The sequence below is a fragment of the Rhipicephalus microplus genome, chromosome 10 (assembly GCF_043290135.1).
Source record: "Rhipicephalus microplus isolate Deutch F79 chromosome 10, USDA_Rmic, whole genome shotgun sequence".
NCBI lineage: Eukaryota > Metazoa > Arthropoda > Arachnida > Ixodida > Ixodidae > Rhipicephalus > Rhipicephalus microplus.
Window position 1 is genome coordinate 5,835,933 of NC_134709.1, and position 16,015 is coordinate 5,851,947.

The following is a 16,015-nucleotide window of genomic DNA, read 5'->3' on the forward strand; positions in this document are numbered from 1 at the left end:
TCTATAAATGAGATGTCCTATGAACTTCGCTACTTCATCTATCGTCACCTCTCTCCATGAGCCACCTTACACTGCATAGGTTGGCGTTCCAATATATGCAACCAAGCATATCTTTTTTGCATTTTTGCGCATATCGTTTCAAAAAAAGGACAATATCGTGGGCAGTTCCAAAACGTTTTGCACTGTTCCGTAGTCAAGGCCAAGATGTGCTCCGGGGGCCTTCTTCTTGTTAGGAGAATCTCTGCAGCCACCGTTAGCCACTGCGCCCCAGTGAAGTGTAGACCGTGCACGTAACCAGAGTAGCTATAGGATTGTGCGCAAAGGTCAGAAGCTATACGCACTTGGGGCGGAGAAACGGCTTGAGGATGTAAACAAAACAAACCCTTGAACGGCTGGGGATGTATCAGGCTGACGCAAAACATCGTCGCCATAAAACTTGAAGCTGAGGTGCTGTCATTCTCAAACACTAAGCTCGTAGTCACTCATTTAAGGTGGGGTTGATAGACAGTTTCGAGCAGTGCATATGTTTTTCAGCGTTGATGTGCACCCATGTGCGCGTGACGACAACATCATAGGAGCGACTAGTGACACTAGATGCGACCCTGTGTTTGATATAACGATGAAAGCAAAACCAAAGCTGCTGGAAACTGTCATAGAAGGCCCCCTCAACACTTTAAACTCGTGGCAGACCTTCGCAAATATTTTGGACTGAGCACTGGCATGCCGACTTTGGCTAGGGCGGATGAGGTTCTGTGCCAGCAGGTCGTGAATGCAGTTGTCCATGATGGCCTGCTTCTTGGCATTCACTGGTCGCAGTTTGCATTGTAGAACAAATCTTTCCCGACTCCTAGGGACAGCTTTCTATTGAATATATGCATAAATTTCTGGCTATCATTACTGCTCAACATAGTCGAGCTGCGAAGTTGACATTTTAATTCGATATTAGGCTTGCAAAAGTTCTTTTCAATGCAGAACTTTGTTGTTACTGTAGCATAACCATGAGGGGGACGCACTTCTGTCAAGTTCGCCAGCCTAGTGCACTTTTTCAACAATACACGCACATTGGTTCGTGCAAAGGTCGGTCAAAAATCACTATGTTGTTGAAACTAGCAAATTCAAATTGATTCTGGAAGTTGAGTGGCTGGACTAAATGCTTGAAAGTGCTGGGTGCGCGAGAAACAAATTTAACTTGCCAAAATCAACGATCCAAAAGCGTCGATCACCGGTGATCGATTCGGATAGGCGTGGTAACAAAAGAGTTAAGGCCACGTAGTGGGTGCATAGCAAATTCGAAAAGTTTTCATGCACTCAGTGTTTGAAGTACGCACTAGGAACAGGATGTCACTATCACGTTCAACTCTTGGGGGCAAACTAGTCTTAGACATTTTTGTTTATTTCTTTAGTGATCTTGATCTAACTGCGCAGGATTATGCGTTTTTTTTTTGCTGATTTCAAATATCTAATTAGTTTTCCTGTAACTCATCTTGTTCCTGGGATAACTTAAGTTCACCGCCTATAGTTTAAGGCCACCATAGAAAAAGAAACGGCTTAATTAAAAGCGATATTTGAGATATGCCAACATAGACTAATGAGTATAGAGTGAAAGTATGCAAGAGTTTTTTGTTTTTAGGCCTTTCTTGGTCTTTTTACAGCAAAATGAACTATCCATTTGCAAAAGCAGTTGGAATTATATTACAATTTGGATGAGTAATTAATTAAAAAGGCTTGTGCTTTAAATTCTGCTTCCACACTTGCATTCTACACACATACAGGTTTCCATTGCAAAAAAAATTATTGTTGTATCTACCCAAGCTGCAGAGATAGTGAGGCCTCAAAATTGAACAGTCGTAAATGTACTTTTTTGAGAAAGATGGAAAAAACTGAAAACACACAGCTTTTTCAAAAAGCAACAATCAGGGAGCACAAGTTTTGCAATCCTCATAAAGGTGCTTATAAATTCGTAGCAGAGCTTCTAACACAGGTGCCGGCCAATTATAAAGAAGCCTCGAAGTCGGTTTCGCATTTTTTTTGCAGGTTCTGCATGTTAACAACACCAAGAATTTGGACAGTTAGAATTACTTTACAAAAAATTACCACTTCCTGGTGTGTGAAAATTTGCTGAGAGATAGAAAAATACTTACGGAAACCAAATATGTCAATTTTAAAAAATGAATTTTTTTTGTCACTTTTTGGTCCCAAAGACCAGTCTGCCCCCTTAAAGGCGAAGCTTTAGGGTCCCCTAATTTTTAAACATTGTGGCGTTCACTTTCTTGTCTTTGTCTCTTTTGCACTACATTTACGCCGTAATGAATCAGTACCAACTCGCTTGCCTTTTCGTTTTGCTTCACTTTATTAAACGTTTGAATTTTGCTCCACTAATAATGAACTGATGATAGTAAAACATATGACATTATAGTTCTCAGAGGGCACTTTTTGAATCTGAACCAAGTCATGGTTTCTCTTTAGTGTCCCTTTAACACCGATATCTTGCATAATTGATGCTTCACGAACCACCAGTTTATCTTCAAATATCATTTGCAATCCAGTAAAAACATCTTTATTGAATTCACACGAGAATTTTTTCTTTTTTCACATTACAGTTATTACTAATAAGATCTTCTATACCTTCCTTGCCATCACTGTCTGTTAGTTCTCATCAATATTGTGTCTACCAGAGAAAAACAAGCCCTTAAATTTCTAATTTTCTTTCTTTAGTGAGAGTGATTGAGCACTTGATATGTAGATTTTTTTTTCGTTACGTACCTGTAATTTTTAATTTATTCATCTCCTTACTGTTACAGGATTTTGAATGGACAGGTGAAACAAAAGGCAAGCGTCGGAAAAAGTCCCATTTTGCCAAGGTTGTCAGCAGGAAAAAGCCACTGTTTGATCCATGTAAGCAAAGTCTCGCTACTACCCTTTCTGCTTTTCTTAGTGACAGTTGCTGCAGCAGTTACATTGATGTGTACAGTGAAGGTCAAAATTTTGCGGACTATGGGAGTGCGTGTTGACCAGCACTACAGCGTCTTCTGATAGTTGCCAGCGAAGCTCGACTGTGCTGTTGAAGAGAGTGAAACTGGCAGTTGCCTGCCAGTCTCACTCTCTTCAACAGCACATGCACTGTAATGCCAGGAGAAGCGGAAAGTGTCACTACTGCTGTCGTCGTGGAGACATCGAGTGATGATATCGTGACAAAAACACGTAATTGTACTGCCAGTGCTTGGTGCGCGCCTCATTCTGCGCTTTAGTCTCAGTGCTGTGTCCTATGTTAGTACTTTCGTCCTGTCATTTGTGCTGCTTTAAATAATATGGAACCATACTAACTAGCCCAGCTGTCGACCTTGCCACAGTACACCGCCTTATTATTGCAGCAGAACCGCTTTTACAGAGGGTTACATGCAGACTAATGAATATCTATTTTTTCTTAGAAGGCTGTAGGATTGGGCGTGTTGGTGCAACATGATTATGAGTGCAAATCAGCGCAACGGACAGGAGCCCCTTCCGTCAGTTGCACTGACTTGCATTCATAATGTATTTGTTCATTTCAAATACTTCAAAATTTCTAATTATTTAGTTTGAAATTAAAGTTGTTTAAATTATGTAATGTTCGTTTGAATATGTAAAGTGCTCGATTATTCTCTTAAGCCTACTATTTTGTATGAGTGTCTGCCTGTATGTACTTCATAAATGACAATTCTAGGTATATGTTGATTTCTCTTACTTGTTCATTTTGGCTAATTAAAATAGTTTTTCAAAAGAAAAGGAAGGAGGAAAAGTGGAAAAGTGTTGATGTATGCAAAATATTGTGTATTGTTGGGCTGTCTTTCAAACTATTTAACCATCCTATCAATGTGAACATTTGGGTGGATTGGCGATTCATCATTGAAAATTTCAACAGCGCTGAAGGACACAAATGGGCGAAAAGCTTGTCTGTATCAGCTCCCTTCTTGCCTATTTGCATTTTTTCATGCTTTTTATTCATGCTGTTTCAATTTTCTTAACCATCCTGCATTGATCTTTGTAACAAATGCAGTATAAATGTAAATTTGATAGTGGAACAATGCTCTCATGTCGTGAAACTATGGCTGTTTTTTTTCCCCTTTCCAGTGATCTCATAGTTCACGGGGGAAATATATATATATTTATTTATTTTATATATGGAGAGAGAGTGAGTAAGAAATATGTTTGTATTCTAGTCTTTTGATTATGGGTTGCTTTTGTCTGATTTGAAATTTGTGTGTAATAGTTGAATAAGGCACTCCAGGGACTTCATTTTTTTTTGTAGCAAGCAAGACATTTGAGGAATACTTTGACGAGTACTACAAGTTGGACTTTGAGGACATCGTTGGAGGAATGCCTACCCGTTTTCGCTACCGTTCTGTCATCCCCAATGACTTTGGCTTGACTACCGAAGAGGTATAAACGTGCATTGTTTTTCTTGCTCGCCGACTTCCCTTGTACTGGTATAGGACATGCTAAAGCTCAAAGGTGTGTTATTTTGCAGATTCTTGCAGCAAAAGACAAGGAGCTCAATCGATGGTGTTCTGTGAAAAAAACCTGCCAGTACAGGTGAGATCAAAGCATTTTTGACATCATTTACTTTTTTTTTATTGATGTACCTGCTGAAGGGTTATGGATAAATTAAACATTTTTCTCTAATGTATCTTAATTTTTTTTTGCATCATAAGAAAATTGGTGTATATAAAGAAGAATAAATCGTTAGTGTGGCATGTTTTTATATTTCCAAACCACTAGCTTGTTTGTCTAACCACCTTTGTTGCTTCCACTGCCGAAAAGCACTGTGCAGCTAAACAATGCATGTAAGCAAGGCAGTTCAAGCATGGAGTATTTATGCCATGTGGCTCAGGTGGAATATAATGGTTGCCCATATTGATGCCATCACTATATGCTCTGGCTAGTGTTATCTATAGTAGCAGATTATGGGAGCCTAGGTTTGAAATTTTATAGCCATTCCATTTTCCAAACAGAGTCATTTGAACATGCCTAACGGGCCCTGCAACACACCTTTTGAGCATAGTCAGAAAACTGCTGAGAGGTAGTTGAGGCTCCCGTAAACATGCGTGAGAAAATTATAGTGCAGCAGGTGCCCTGGAATTCACAGTAAAATCTCGAAGTCTGCTCAAAATCATGTCCCAGGCCTGGTATCAGCCATTGGCTGATTTTAGCATGGCGCGCTCGAACATAACTGGGTCTGCCGTGGAAGGCCTTCACTTGTCCACGCGTGTGCGCGTGATAGCATCGAGTCCTGCGTTCGAGGAAACAAAAAAGAGAGAAAAGGTGCTCAAGGTTACGAAGCGTGCGGAACGCATCTTCTTCCCCTGTGCCATCCCTCCCTGCTTTGCTTGCAGTGCTTTGGTCGAGACGAGAGAAAAAAGAACTTGATTGCAGCATGCGACAAATCTTTGTAACTGCGTTTGTACTGGACGGACTAAAAAAAAGTCACCAGAATTAGCTCCGTAGCTTGACATTAAGCTAGTGCAAATGTTATTTGTGGTGTCACGGGAAAAGGACTAATGTCTAAATATAATATCTTATGAGCATTTCCTAAGCTTTCACTCTTGCCGAGTGCAGTCTCCACATGTAGGAGATATGTATTGGAATAACTCACCTCCAAAATAAGGTGGCAGTACTCCTGTAAATGTTATTGATGATTTCAAATCACTTCTGTAGAAACCCTCAAATGGTGAAAGGGTTAACAAAGAGAAATAAACATTCATGTTGAATTGAAATTCACTTCAGAACGGATTTGTTACAATATATGTCTCCCTGTGCTTCGAATTGTCAATGAATTGGCCATGGAGGGGCTAACAGCTAGCTTCCTGATTAGCTCTATTGATAGAGCAACTGTCTCGCAAAGGTGTTGGTCGGGGGCAGTCTCGTAGCCAGGGTCAGTGCTCTGCGCCTCCTCACCTCCTGAAATTCTGATGGTGTGTTTTGATGAAAATAAGTTTCATAATGAAAATAGGTGTCATTTTAAAATAGTCAAAGTCTTCAACGAGTGCCCCCTCTCCGTACCCTCCAATGAGAATTTCTAGCTACAGGCCCGATCATGGGTTCGATCCCCAGACCAGGACAAATCTTTCTTTCTGAGAAATTCATTTGGAATAGCTTATAATTTCATGTTACTAATGGGTCATTGTCTATTTCTCTTTCTCTTTAATTATGTTGAAGTCCTGTTCAGTAGACTGCATATTTTAGCAGAATGTGGGGCACAAAAATGACCTGGGCATAAAAAATGGCCAAGAAGAATATTGAACAATTCAAAAAGGTTTCCTTTAGCTCATTCAGTCCTTTTTCTAGAGTCTTCTAGCAAGTTATGGAAATACAGATTGATCAGTTCAAAAAGGGTTCCTTTAGCTCATTCAGTCCTTTTTCTAGAGTCTTCTAGCAAGTTATGGAAATACAGATTGAACAGTTCAAAGAGGGTTCCTTTAGCTCATTCAGTTCTTTTTCTAGCGTCTTCCAGCAAGTTATGGAAATGCAGAATACAAATACCGATGACCTTACCACTTATCCTGTCCTGGTCGTTAACCTTTTTTGGCCAGTGAAGGCACCCTAACATTCAGTTCAGAATCGGTTTGTAATTATATGTGTTTATGTTGTGATGAATTTCTAACCTCAAAAGCATTCAAAAAGTTACTGCAAGGCTGTCACACCTCATTATTGCCTACCAGCCTATGCATTGTTAATGAATAACTCATCATTCGGAGTATGCACTGTCACTGGTATTGGGAGTGGCTTAAACACAAGCTGCAGGAAAGGAAGAATACTGCTGTACTGCTTTACCGTATTTGCATTGCTATTTGCATACTGTATTTCCATACCTTGCTGAGATGCCTTGGTAAGCCAGTTTTGTTCTGCAGACAGTATCATTTATTTCTGGTTGCAATATTTGGCAACTTATATTAGCGAGCAGCCTAATGATAAGAACAAAAGTTCCAATTCTCTCAAGCAAGTTATCCAAGCTATATGCATGTATGTAATTGTTTTCTTGTCTTTCGTGTTCAGGACTGAAAATGAAGAGATGCAGGACCTACGCACATTTCAGAGGCGTGCCACTAATGATGCCTTGAAGCGAAAGATCTTCCCCAGTTTGTATGCAGAACCGTGAGTATTGTATTGTTTAAAAAAAAACTTGTCTGTTAAAAAATAAAAGTAGGCTCATGTAAATATTTAACACCTCGAATATTATATTAATATACTTTGCTTGGATTTGAATTTAAATTACTGTATTAAAAATTTAACAGTATTGAATAGTAGGTGTAGATTAGTTTGCATGCAACCCTGTGCAAAGGTGTTTTCATCGCATGAAAGGGGTGCTGTGCTATGAGCCCCGCCGCGGTGGTCTAGTGGCTAAGGTACTCGGCTGCTGACCCGCAGGTCGCGGGTTCAAATCCCGGCTGCGGCGGCTGCATTTCCGATGGAGGCGGAAATGTCGAGGCCCGTGTGCTCAGATTTGGGTGCACGTTAAAGAACCCCAGGTGGTCAAAATTTCCGGAGCCCTCCACTACGGCGTCTCTCATAATCATATGGTGGTTTTGGGACGTTAAACCCCACAAATCAATCAATCGGTGCTGTGCTATGAGTATACCTATCCAGGAAGATTCCGCACTACTGCGAAGCATCACTTCAGGGCTAAATAAATGTATTGCTTTCACATTGATTTAGTTTAAAAGCTCGTTATGTGTGCTTGTAGGCTCTCAGTATAGTAAGTCTTTCAACTTAAAGGGACTGTCTACAGACCACCATTCTTTGCAACAAAAAGCGTGCTTTCAGAAGGGTCGAACGTCGGAGTAGTTTCTTTGGAAAGTGCGTAGATATTCTCAAACAGAATTTTTAAATCTGTGTTCAGTCTCCTTCTATCGGTGGGATGAATGCCCACAACACTGGCCAGTGGAGGCAACGACGATTGTACGACCGCTGAAAGTCGAAGACTGAAACCGTGTGCGATAATAAAAACCGTGTGCGAATAATAAAATGAATACATTAGTAGCCGTCTAAATCTGGCAGACATTTTTTTTGTAGTTCTTATGAGCGGAGGTGGATGCAGGGCTCGCGTTTCTTTGCCATTTGCTGGCAGGAATGCGGGTAAACGAACATATCGCCAGCAGCACCACTGGGGGCCTCTTTGAACGCCTGAGAGAGAAAGCAAAAATTACTCTCTGGCGCAACCTAAAGCTGTCTCAAGTCCGTTAAATACAATTTCAAGTTATAGATAATTAATTTCAAGCGAAAGGAGTCTATCTGCGCGGATTTCTCATCCTGCCAGTTTGTCGACTTTCAACATCAAATTAAAATTATAATTTATCTTTTATGAAACAAAAGCATGCTCGTTGCCATGATGAATGATCTTCTCATTTTTGCACAACCAGAAAACTTTTTTTGAGTGGTAGATAATCCCTTTAATGTAAATTGCAGGTTGTCACTTGCATTCTGCCAAAGTGAAATCTTGCTACTTTATTTGAAGTTGCTTCCACCTCCTTTGAGCCCAAAAGAATGACATTTGAATACATATGCCTTGCTTCAGTTAAAAAAAATATTGTGGAGGTTAGTTTGATGATGACAAGTATGCATATTTTTCATTATAATATGGGATATACTATACTATTCTAATTCTACGTGATATTATTCCACCAAATCACTGCTCACTTAAGTCCTAAGATTTACTAGTACTTTCGGAAGCCTAAAAAAAGCCACATCATTTAAGGGGCACTGACAAAAATATTAGAGTGGCGTTTTATTGGCACATTATGTGCTATTAGCCATAGCATGGCATGTCGCTTGTCATTAAATGAGACACTATTATTACAGTTTGTTTATTATTGATCAGTCTGCTCAATTTCAAAATGCTCCGAAAACGACAATAGGCTCTGTGCAACTAACGCCATCTAGCATGTGAAAGCTGGGTGAATGATCACAATCATGTGAGCACAAATAACTCAGGCATGTGTGAGGTTTGTAGTGTCTGTGGTGTCTTGACTTCTTTGCACGTGCTGTCTCTCTTGGAATGAATGCTTGGCAACTTGCTCAGCTATCTGTTATTCTAAGAACTGTGACACGCTTCCTTGCTGCATGTGCTGCACAATGTCATTGCTGTCATCATTATCATCGTCCAGGCGCAATGACTCTTTTGAAGCTTCCACACTCTATACACATATGCCGGGAGCCTGGACTTGCGAGCAGTCATTGATTTGTTGTTTACTAACACATTTAGTGCTCTTGGTAGTGCTTCCGAATCGTATGTATGAGTTATCAGTGCTTGCAATCCAATAAGGAGATTTTTATTGACTGCGTACATGACATGTTTTTTAAACCTGTCCGGAGAAAAAAAATTTTGGCGAGGGAAGAAGTGACTTGACAACACTTCTCCTTCTCTGACTCTCTTTGTAACTCATGCCTCTGATTAGTGAACACTGAGCTGGTGTAAGTACCCTAGTGTGTTGAAGTATGTGCGAGTTGACATGAGTATAAACATGAGCTAGCATATAGCTGATAGTAAGTAATGCTGAATTAGAGTAGAGGGACCATAGGTTGCCAGAAAAATGCAGAGCTCACTCAGGCTCAAGCAAGAAATATAGTTTGCAACTCACTAAAAAGGATGAAAATTCGTAATTTTGTGACTAAGAAACATGGAGCCAATGTTTTGTCAGCCAAGATTGCCTTTAATTAGTGACAAAAGGCTTGTGATGGTGCGTGCTCATACGTTTGACAGGACCGAGCGCTGTGCAATGTCATGTGTTACGCCCACACTACACAAAATGCCATATGTAGTTGGGGATGGAGTTATCACCTGCAGTTCTGCGTGAATTTTATTTATACCGTATTTACTCACATAATGGGTGCACTAGCATAACAGGCACACCCCCAGTTTTGTCGCAAGAAATTCAACTGAAGCAGAACTGCTAGCCGGCCTAGTTTGAACGACTTCATGGAAGTACATTGCGCAGAACACGGGAGGACGAAGAAATTCTGTTAATATGAAAGTTTTCGTACCTGATGTCATCACAGGAACTCGTCCTCATACTTTACTTGGGCAAGGAAAAATAAAAGAAAAAATTGTTTGGCAGGGCCTGCCGAGTGAAGAAAGGTGGATGCCTGTTTGTCTGAGCAACCTTCACACCAGCGCCGGCATGCTCCGGCTGCGTGCTCTCCGCATAGAACGTACAATGGCATCCTCATCAAGTGCACTTTTAGTTTCCTGTCAGGAAAAGGGTAGTCGTTATCACGTTTGCTACCTCATCCGCAAATTTAATAGCTATTTAGCTTTCCGACGCGAGCTTTCGCCTTTGCTGCCACTATGCAAACTTGCACGAGCTCGGTCTTTTGTCGCCGTTGATGTCCTGGCTATGAACCTGTAGACATCATATCACGCATGTTACTTTTGGATCAGTGCTTGACTGCGATCTTTTTGACGTCTAATTTTCATGTTGTCTTGTACAAACATCGCACGACAACATGCCGAACCGTAGGCTAGGCTTAATCAGTGTTGGTTGCTTTTTGGCGGCAGTCGTGGGTGCAAAAATTTAGGTTGCAGAAATTTGGGAAAAGGCTCTCCTTACATTCGAGTAAATACAGTACAGCCAGCATTTAAAAACTACCAGAAATAAAGTCTGTTTATTGTGACAGTTACATTTTGAGAGTTCAATTTTAATGTTCTAGTAGTTTTTAAAAATTTTTCTTCAGTAATCCTCCGGCTTCCCACAATGGCGAGGGTTGTCCATAAAATATGGTTCCCAGGGAACTGCAGTAGTGACAAATGCTGTTACATGAAACCAGCGTAGCATCTAGCTTGGTTCCCTTCCTCCCTGGCAACCCGTCTGTGATGCTCAGTCTTTGCTTGGCAGCCATTGGACATTGAAAAGTCTCACTAGCTTCTTCCGCCAGGTGTGAATTACATTTTGTGGACCGTTCTTTTTTTTTATGTGTGTGTGCAACAAACATTGTGCTGGCGGGCATTTGTTCCCTACTATGTGAAGTCTACATAGAAATGTGCATAACCGTACAACACGTGCAAAAAAACAATCAGCATATATGCAAACTAAATGATGATTGGTAGGGCGAAGCATTCATTAGTCCATCCGTGCTTTTGTCCACCCGTGTGACCATCGGTGCGTCTGTCCCTCTATGCGTCCGTCCATGCGTCTGTTCGTGCAGCCGTTTCTCTGTCTGTCTGTCCGTGTGTCTGCCTCTCTGCTTGTGCGTCCACCAGTCCGTCTATCTGTATGTCCGTCCGTCCGTCCACCCAGTGAACACTCCAAGTACAGCCATCTCACATCTTTTCATCATGTATTCATCATATACGAGTGCCGCCATCCAGCGGGCATTCTAAGGACCGCTCTTTCGGGTATGTGCCACCGGTGGCTACATACACCAACAGAGGATGGACTGACCCACACACTAAGGAGCTTCGCCCCTAAAATGCATATATGATGCTAAGAATACAAAGGTTGGCGTGCAGACGTTCATGACGAATATTGTTCTGGATGACCATCGGTTTCAGGCAAAACGATTGCAAATGTGTAAGAAACAGTGATGAAGGATTGAACAGTGACAGTTTGGAAGCTATGCATGGTGATTCCTGATGTCAGCAGAACTTGCATTGACAAAATTTTGACAGACCATTAGGTTATGCCAGTTTTATGCAAGACGAATTTCAGTAATGCTTGCAGATGACTGCAAATAGCAGCGTGTTGTGAAGTGGTTCGTGAATTTTTTAATGCCTACCAAACCATGGTATTCTTGGAATCTCCTGTCACTGGGGCACGAGGCCCGAGTTCACTACACAGCACCAGTAGTGAAACAACAGTCCCCTAAGTGAAAATATCAGGAGTAACCGACTCAGGAAGTTCAAAGAAATGCAGTCTGCGAGAAAAGTGACGGCGAGCATTTCTTGGTGTAGGAAAGGGTTATTGTAGTGTAAATTCATGCTGGTACAAGAAACAATGTGTACCCCTGCTGAGAGATGTTGAAGAACCTTCTCAGCGCAATTGAAAACAAGAGGAGGGGCATGCCCACAAAGGGAGCATGTTCAGCCAGGACAAGGTAGTGCATTTCAGTCAGAACAATCCCATCAACAAATTTGCTTGGGATTACTGTCACACTCTTGCCCTACAGCCCAGACTTAGACCTAGGCAACTACCATCTCTTCCCAGATTGGAAGAAACGCCTTGGTGGGACACTAGACTAGGAGAGCAGCTAAAAGAAAGGATTTTAAGCTACTTTCCCTGTGCGGCTGGAATTCAGGCATGAAGAAGATGGTAAACTCCATGTAAAAATGCATTGATTATTATAGTGATAATGTCAGAAAATAGGGGGAAAATCTAGGATTTTCAGAAATGTATCATTAAATGACAATAAACACATTTTCATTGGGAAGAATAATTGGGAATCTTAATTTAAGGACAACCCTCGTATACTAGTAGACTCCTTTTCAGTGTAAGGCTGCATATTTTGCAGTGATCGTGCTTCACTAATAGTTTGTTCTTTATTTCAGTACTGAGACCAGTGAAACGCCGTGTGAGGAACAGAGCAAAAAGAAGAGACGAAGAAAGAAGAAATCTGGGCTTGTTAATAGAGAGGCTGCTACGGAAGAGCGTGTTGACAACTCAGACACCACGTCGGCATCAATTACTCCTGCTTCTTCTTCAGACGTTACCGTGGCAAGTAAAAAGAAACGGAAGCGGAAGACTTCCACTCATGCTGAACCTTTATCTGGCAACAGTAATGCACCGCCTGCAAGGCTCATTCCTGTTAACGGTGATGTTTCTGAACCTTCCAAGAAAGTCAAATCTGATCACCATAATCTATCTGCCGTGCTCAGTCAGGTCCATGCAACGTCTAGAAATGGAGACATAGCTAGCAAAAACAGCAACACACAAATGCTGGCTAACCGTGAAATGTCTGCAAGCAAAAAGAGGAAAAAGAAGCCAAAGGGTGTGAAACAGCTATTGCCACCTAGACAAAACATCCCAGTTCCAGCGCTCAAGGTGTCGGATAACAGGCTTAAAGCCTATGGTCTGAACCCCAAGAAGCTCAAGAAACAGTTGATATACGGCAAGAAAAAGGACAGCTCTTGAAGCTTTTTGGGAGAGAGCCAGGATACAGCCTTTATGTTGATAGACAATGCTGAATGTTGCAGTTTTAATGTAAATATAGACCCTGTAAATACTTCTTACAGTTGTCTGTGTTTCTATTTTTTCTGTCTTTGTGATTCTCTTGATAAGTGTTGATCACTTCATGGGATCCATTACACGTGCTTGTCCTGAAGATATTGCATTTGTACACATGGGTTTTTTTTCTTTTATTCAGAAATACTATTAATGCCGAGAGGAATTGAGTAAGGGGGTTACTGGGGTACCAGAAGTAAACTCATAAGGAAATGTTACAGTGCACGTTAATAATTACAGCAAAATACATTGTAACAAGTTCAACAATGCAGTAAGTCATTGCAATGCAACAGTGTACACAAAAAAGCAGATTACTGCAGGTTGATCAAAAGAAAGTGCAATACTTTGCAATATAAAAACGCTTGAGAGTTAAACAATAAAAAAAATCTTTCTACACGATGTCAGTAAGCTATATCTTGTGCTTTTGCCCAAACGTGTAAGGGTTACTATCAGAGGTGATATAATCAGGAAGGTCACTCATTATATGGATGGCTTGTGATAGTGCCGGTATGTTTAACGCATTTGCGTTACCAAAGATACAGGGGAAGCCAAGATGTTTGTGACCTGCATGATGTGTATAGAGGACGTTCAAGGTGCAACAACAATGTTTTTTTTATTGTAGACACACTGATGAAATAAAGATAACGAGTACACTTGACGGCAAACACATACCATGGATAAAAACCTAACACCTTGGTGTTTGTCTTTTTTTTAGTTATCTTTTCAATATTTTATGAATCTGCATATTCATATGAAATGGAAATATTTTGCAATTACTAAATGCACTGAAGCATTGAACCCCAACATTGAACCCTATTGTCATTGTTATCTGGCTTTATGGGACATGGCAGAATACTGTTAACAAGGTCATAGCTTTTTAACATGATGTCCTTCAGCTTTGCATGCACCTTGACTTACTTTCCTAGAATGTTCATTTGTTTCCCCGCTTGTTGGTGTTTAACAGGCATGTCCAACGGCTGCCTCTCATTTCTAACAGTGGTGGGAAACCTGCGCCAATTGCGCCAACTGGAAATCACTTCTATGCTGCTCGAAAAAAGTCTTTTTTTTTTTGTCCTATTATAGCCATTGCTGCGCCACAAGGTGGTTTTGGACTCGAAAGTAATGTTTACAGCATGCACTGTGCGTGGATATTACGTGATTGTCGCGATCTTCTACTTGCGCTGCTGCAAAAGCATAGAGTTTCCTCAAATTAACTAGAGGGGATACTGGCGCTGTGATCGTTCAGCAACGATGGGAATTATGGGTATGGCATGGATTTGCCTAGTCTTCGAGCTTGCCGGTGACACACTTGTGGCTTCGTTTATTGTGTCGTTTCGGTTTTGTTTCGCAGAACAAGCGGTTTTTCACTTAGTGACCCGATTTAAAGTGGTAAGCCTAAAGATTAAGGGGGTGAAACGTGACTGCCGAACATTTGCCGATGGTTGTTTTGTGACAAAGCAGCTTCAAGCCACGCGAAGCCAGAACGAACGTAAAGTACGCAGACTAGGCAAATCCGAGTATTACCCAACATTCCCATGCTCGCTGAAGTGCCATGCGTTGAAGCTTCCATAGACACTAGCGCCAGAGTTCCCTCGAGTGTATATATAAGAAACTCTATGTGCAAAAGCATGAAATCGGCCGATCAATTATTCCGACTTCTGCCCGATTTTTGCGGTGCCCCTTTTTTTTATTCACAATTATTGGCAAAGGACGAAAGCGGTGTGGTGACTATTGAAAAGCGCGCCAGTATGACTTATCGCCGACAAAAAGCCTACGTGTGTGGTTCCGGCAATATTGGCGTGTGCGCAGGACTCTCCTTCAGGTGGGGGGGAGGCGAAGTTTAGTTTATAATGAGGCGTTGAGAAGTCGCTTGAAAATATTACGACATCGTCTAAATAGCACAGACATGTCTGCCATTTCAGGCCACGGAGGATGTTGTCGATCATGCGCTCGAAAGTGGCAGGCGCATTGCAGAGCCCAAATGGCATGACGTTAAATTCATATAAGCCATCAGGGGTAACAAAAGCCGTCTTGGGGCGATCAGCCTCAGCCATGGGAACCTGCCAATAACCTGGACGCAGATCTAGTGATGAGAAGAACTCCGCGCCTTGTAAGCAGTCAAGGGCATCGTCTATGCGAGGTAGCGGGTAAACATCTTTGCGCGTGATCTTATTCAACCGGCGGTAGTCGACGCAGAATCTTATTGAGCCATCCTTTTTCTTGACTAGAACAACTGGGGAGGCCCACGGGCTGTTAGAGGGCTCAATAACACCTCGCTTCAACATCTCGTCAACTTGTTTTGCGATTATGCGACGCTCATATGCCGATACCTGATATGGACGCTGACGTAAAGGAGCGTGAAGGCCAGTGTCGATTTTGTGAGATACTGTGGAAGCACGGCCCAAAGTCAGTTGCTGGTGGTCGAAGCTGGCGCGGAAGTGCTCGAGGAAGGCGATGATGTTGGTGCGCTGCTGGGCCGTAAGGTTGGTGCCGATGCAGCGTGAACTTGCGTCGGTGAAGGATGGGGAAGAGGATGACGCGCAGCAATCAACACCGTCAATAGGTAGCGTAGTCGAGTGGTCAGGAGCTACACGTGCACTCGAGGGATCAATGTCATCGGCAAAGCCCAGGCACTCTCCGCATAGTAACTTGGAAGGCGAGGGAAACGGATTTGATACATAAATTGCACTTGATCCATCGTGAATATTCAGCACGGCGAAAGGAATCAGGAAGCACTTGCGGCGAACAGCGGTTTCAGAAGGCGTAAAAAGAACAGTTGAGCCACTATAGACGTCACAGGAAAGCGGAACTAGGGCGGACGAGAACGG

At 41.9% G+C, this 16,015-nt stretch overlaps 1 protein-coding gene across 1 annotated transcript in view; it reads left to right on the forward strand.

Moving 5' to 3' along the window:
• Window positions 1-13,195, forward strand: part of LOC119181382 (protein KRI1 homolog) — a 50,964-nt gene extending 37,769 nt beyond the window's left edge. Inside the window, exons 13-17 of the mRNA XM_037432611.2 lie at window positions 2,802-2,895; window positions 4,286-4,416; window positions 4,505-4,569; window positions 7,030-7,128; window positions 12,515-13,195. Coding sequence (XP_037288508.2) covers window positions 2,802-2,895; window positions 4,286-4,416; window positions 4,505-4,569; window positions 7,030-7,128; window positions 12,515-13,097 — 972 coding nt within the window. The 3' untranslated portion in view covers window positions 13,098-13,195. The remainder of the gene's footprint in view (window positions 1-2,801; window positions 2,896-4,285; window positions 4,417-4,504; window positions 4,570-7,029; window positions 7,129-12,514) is intronic.
• Window positions 13,196-16,015: the final 2,820 nt, after the last annotated feature.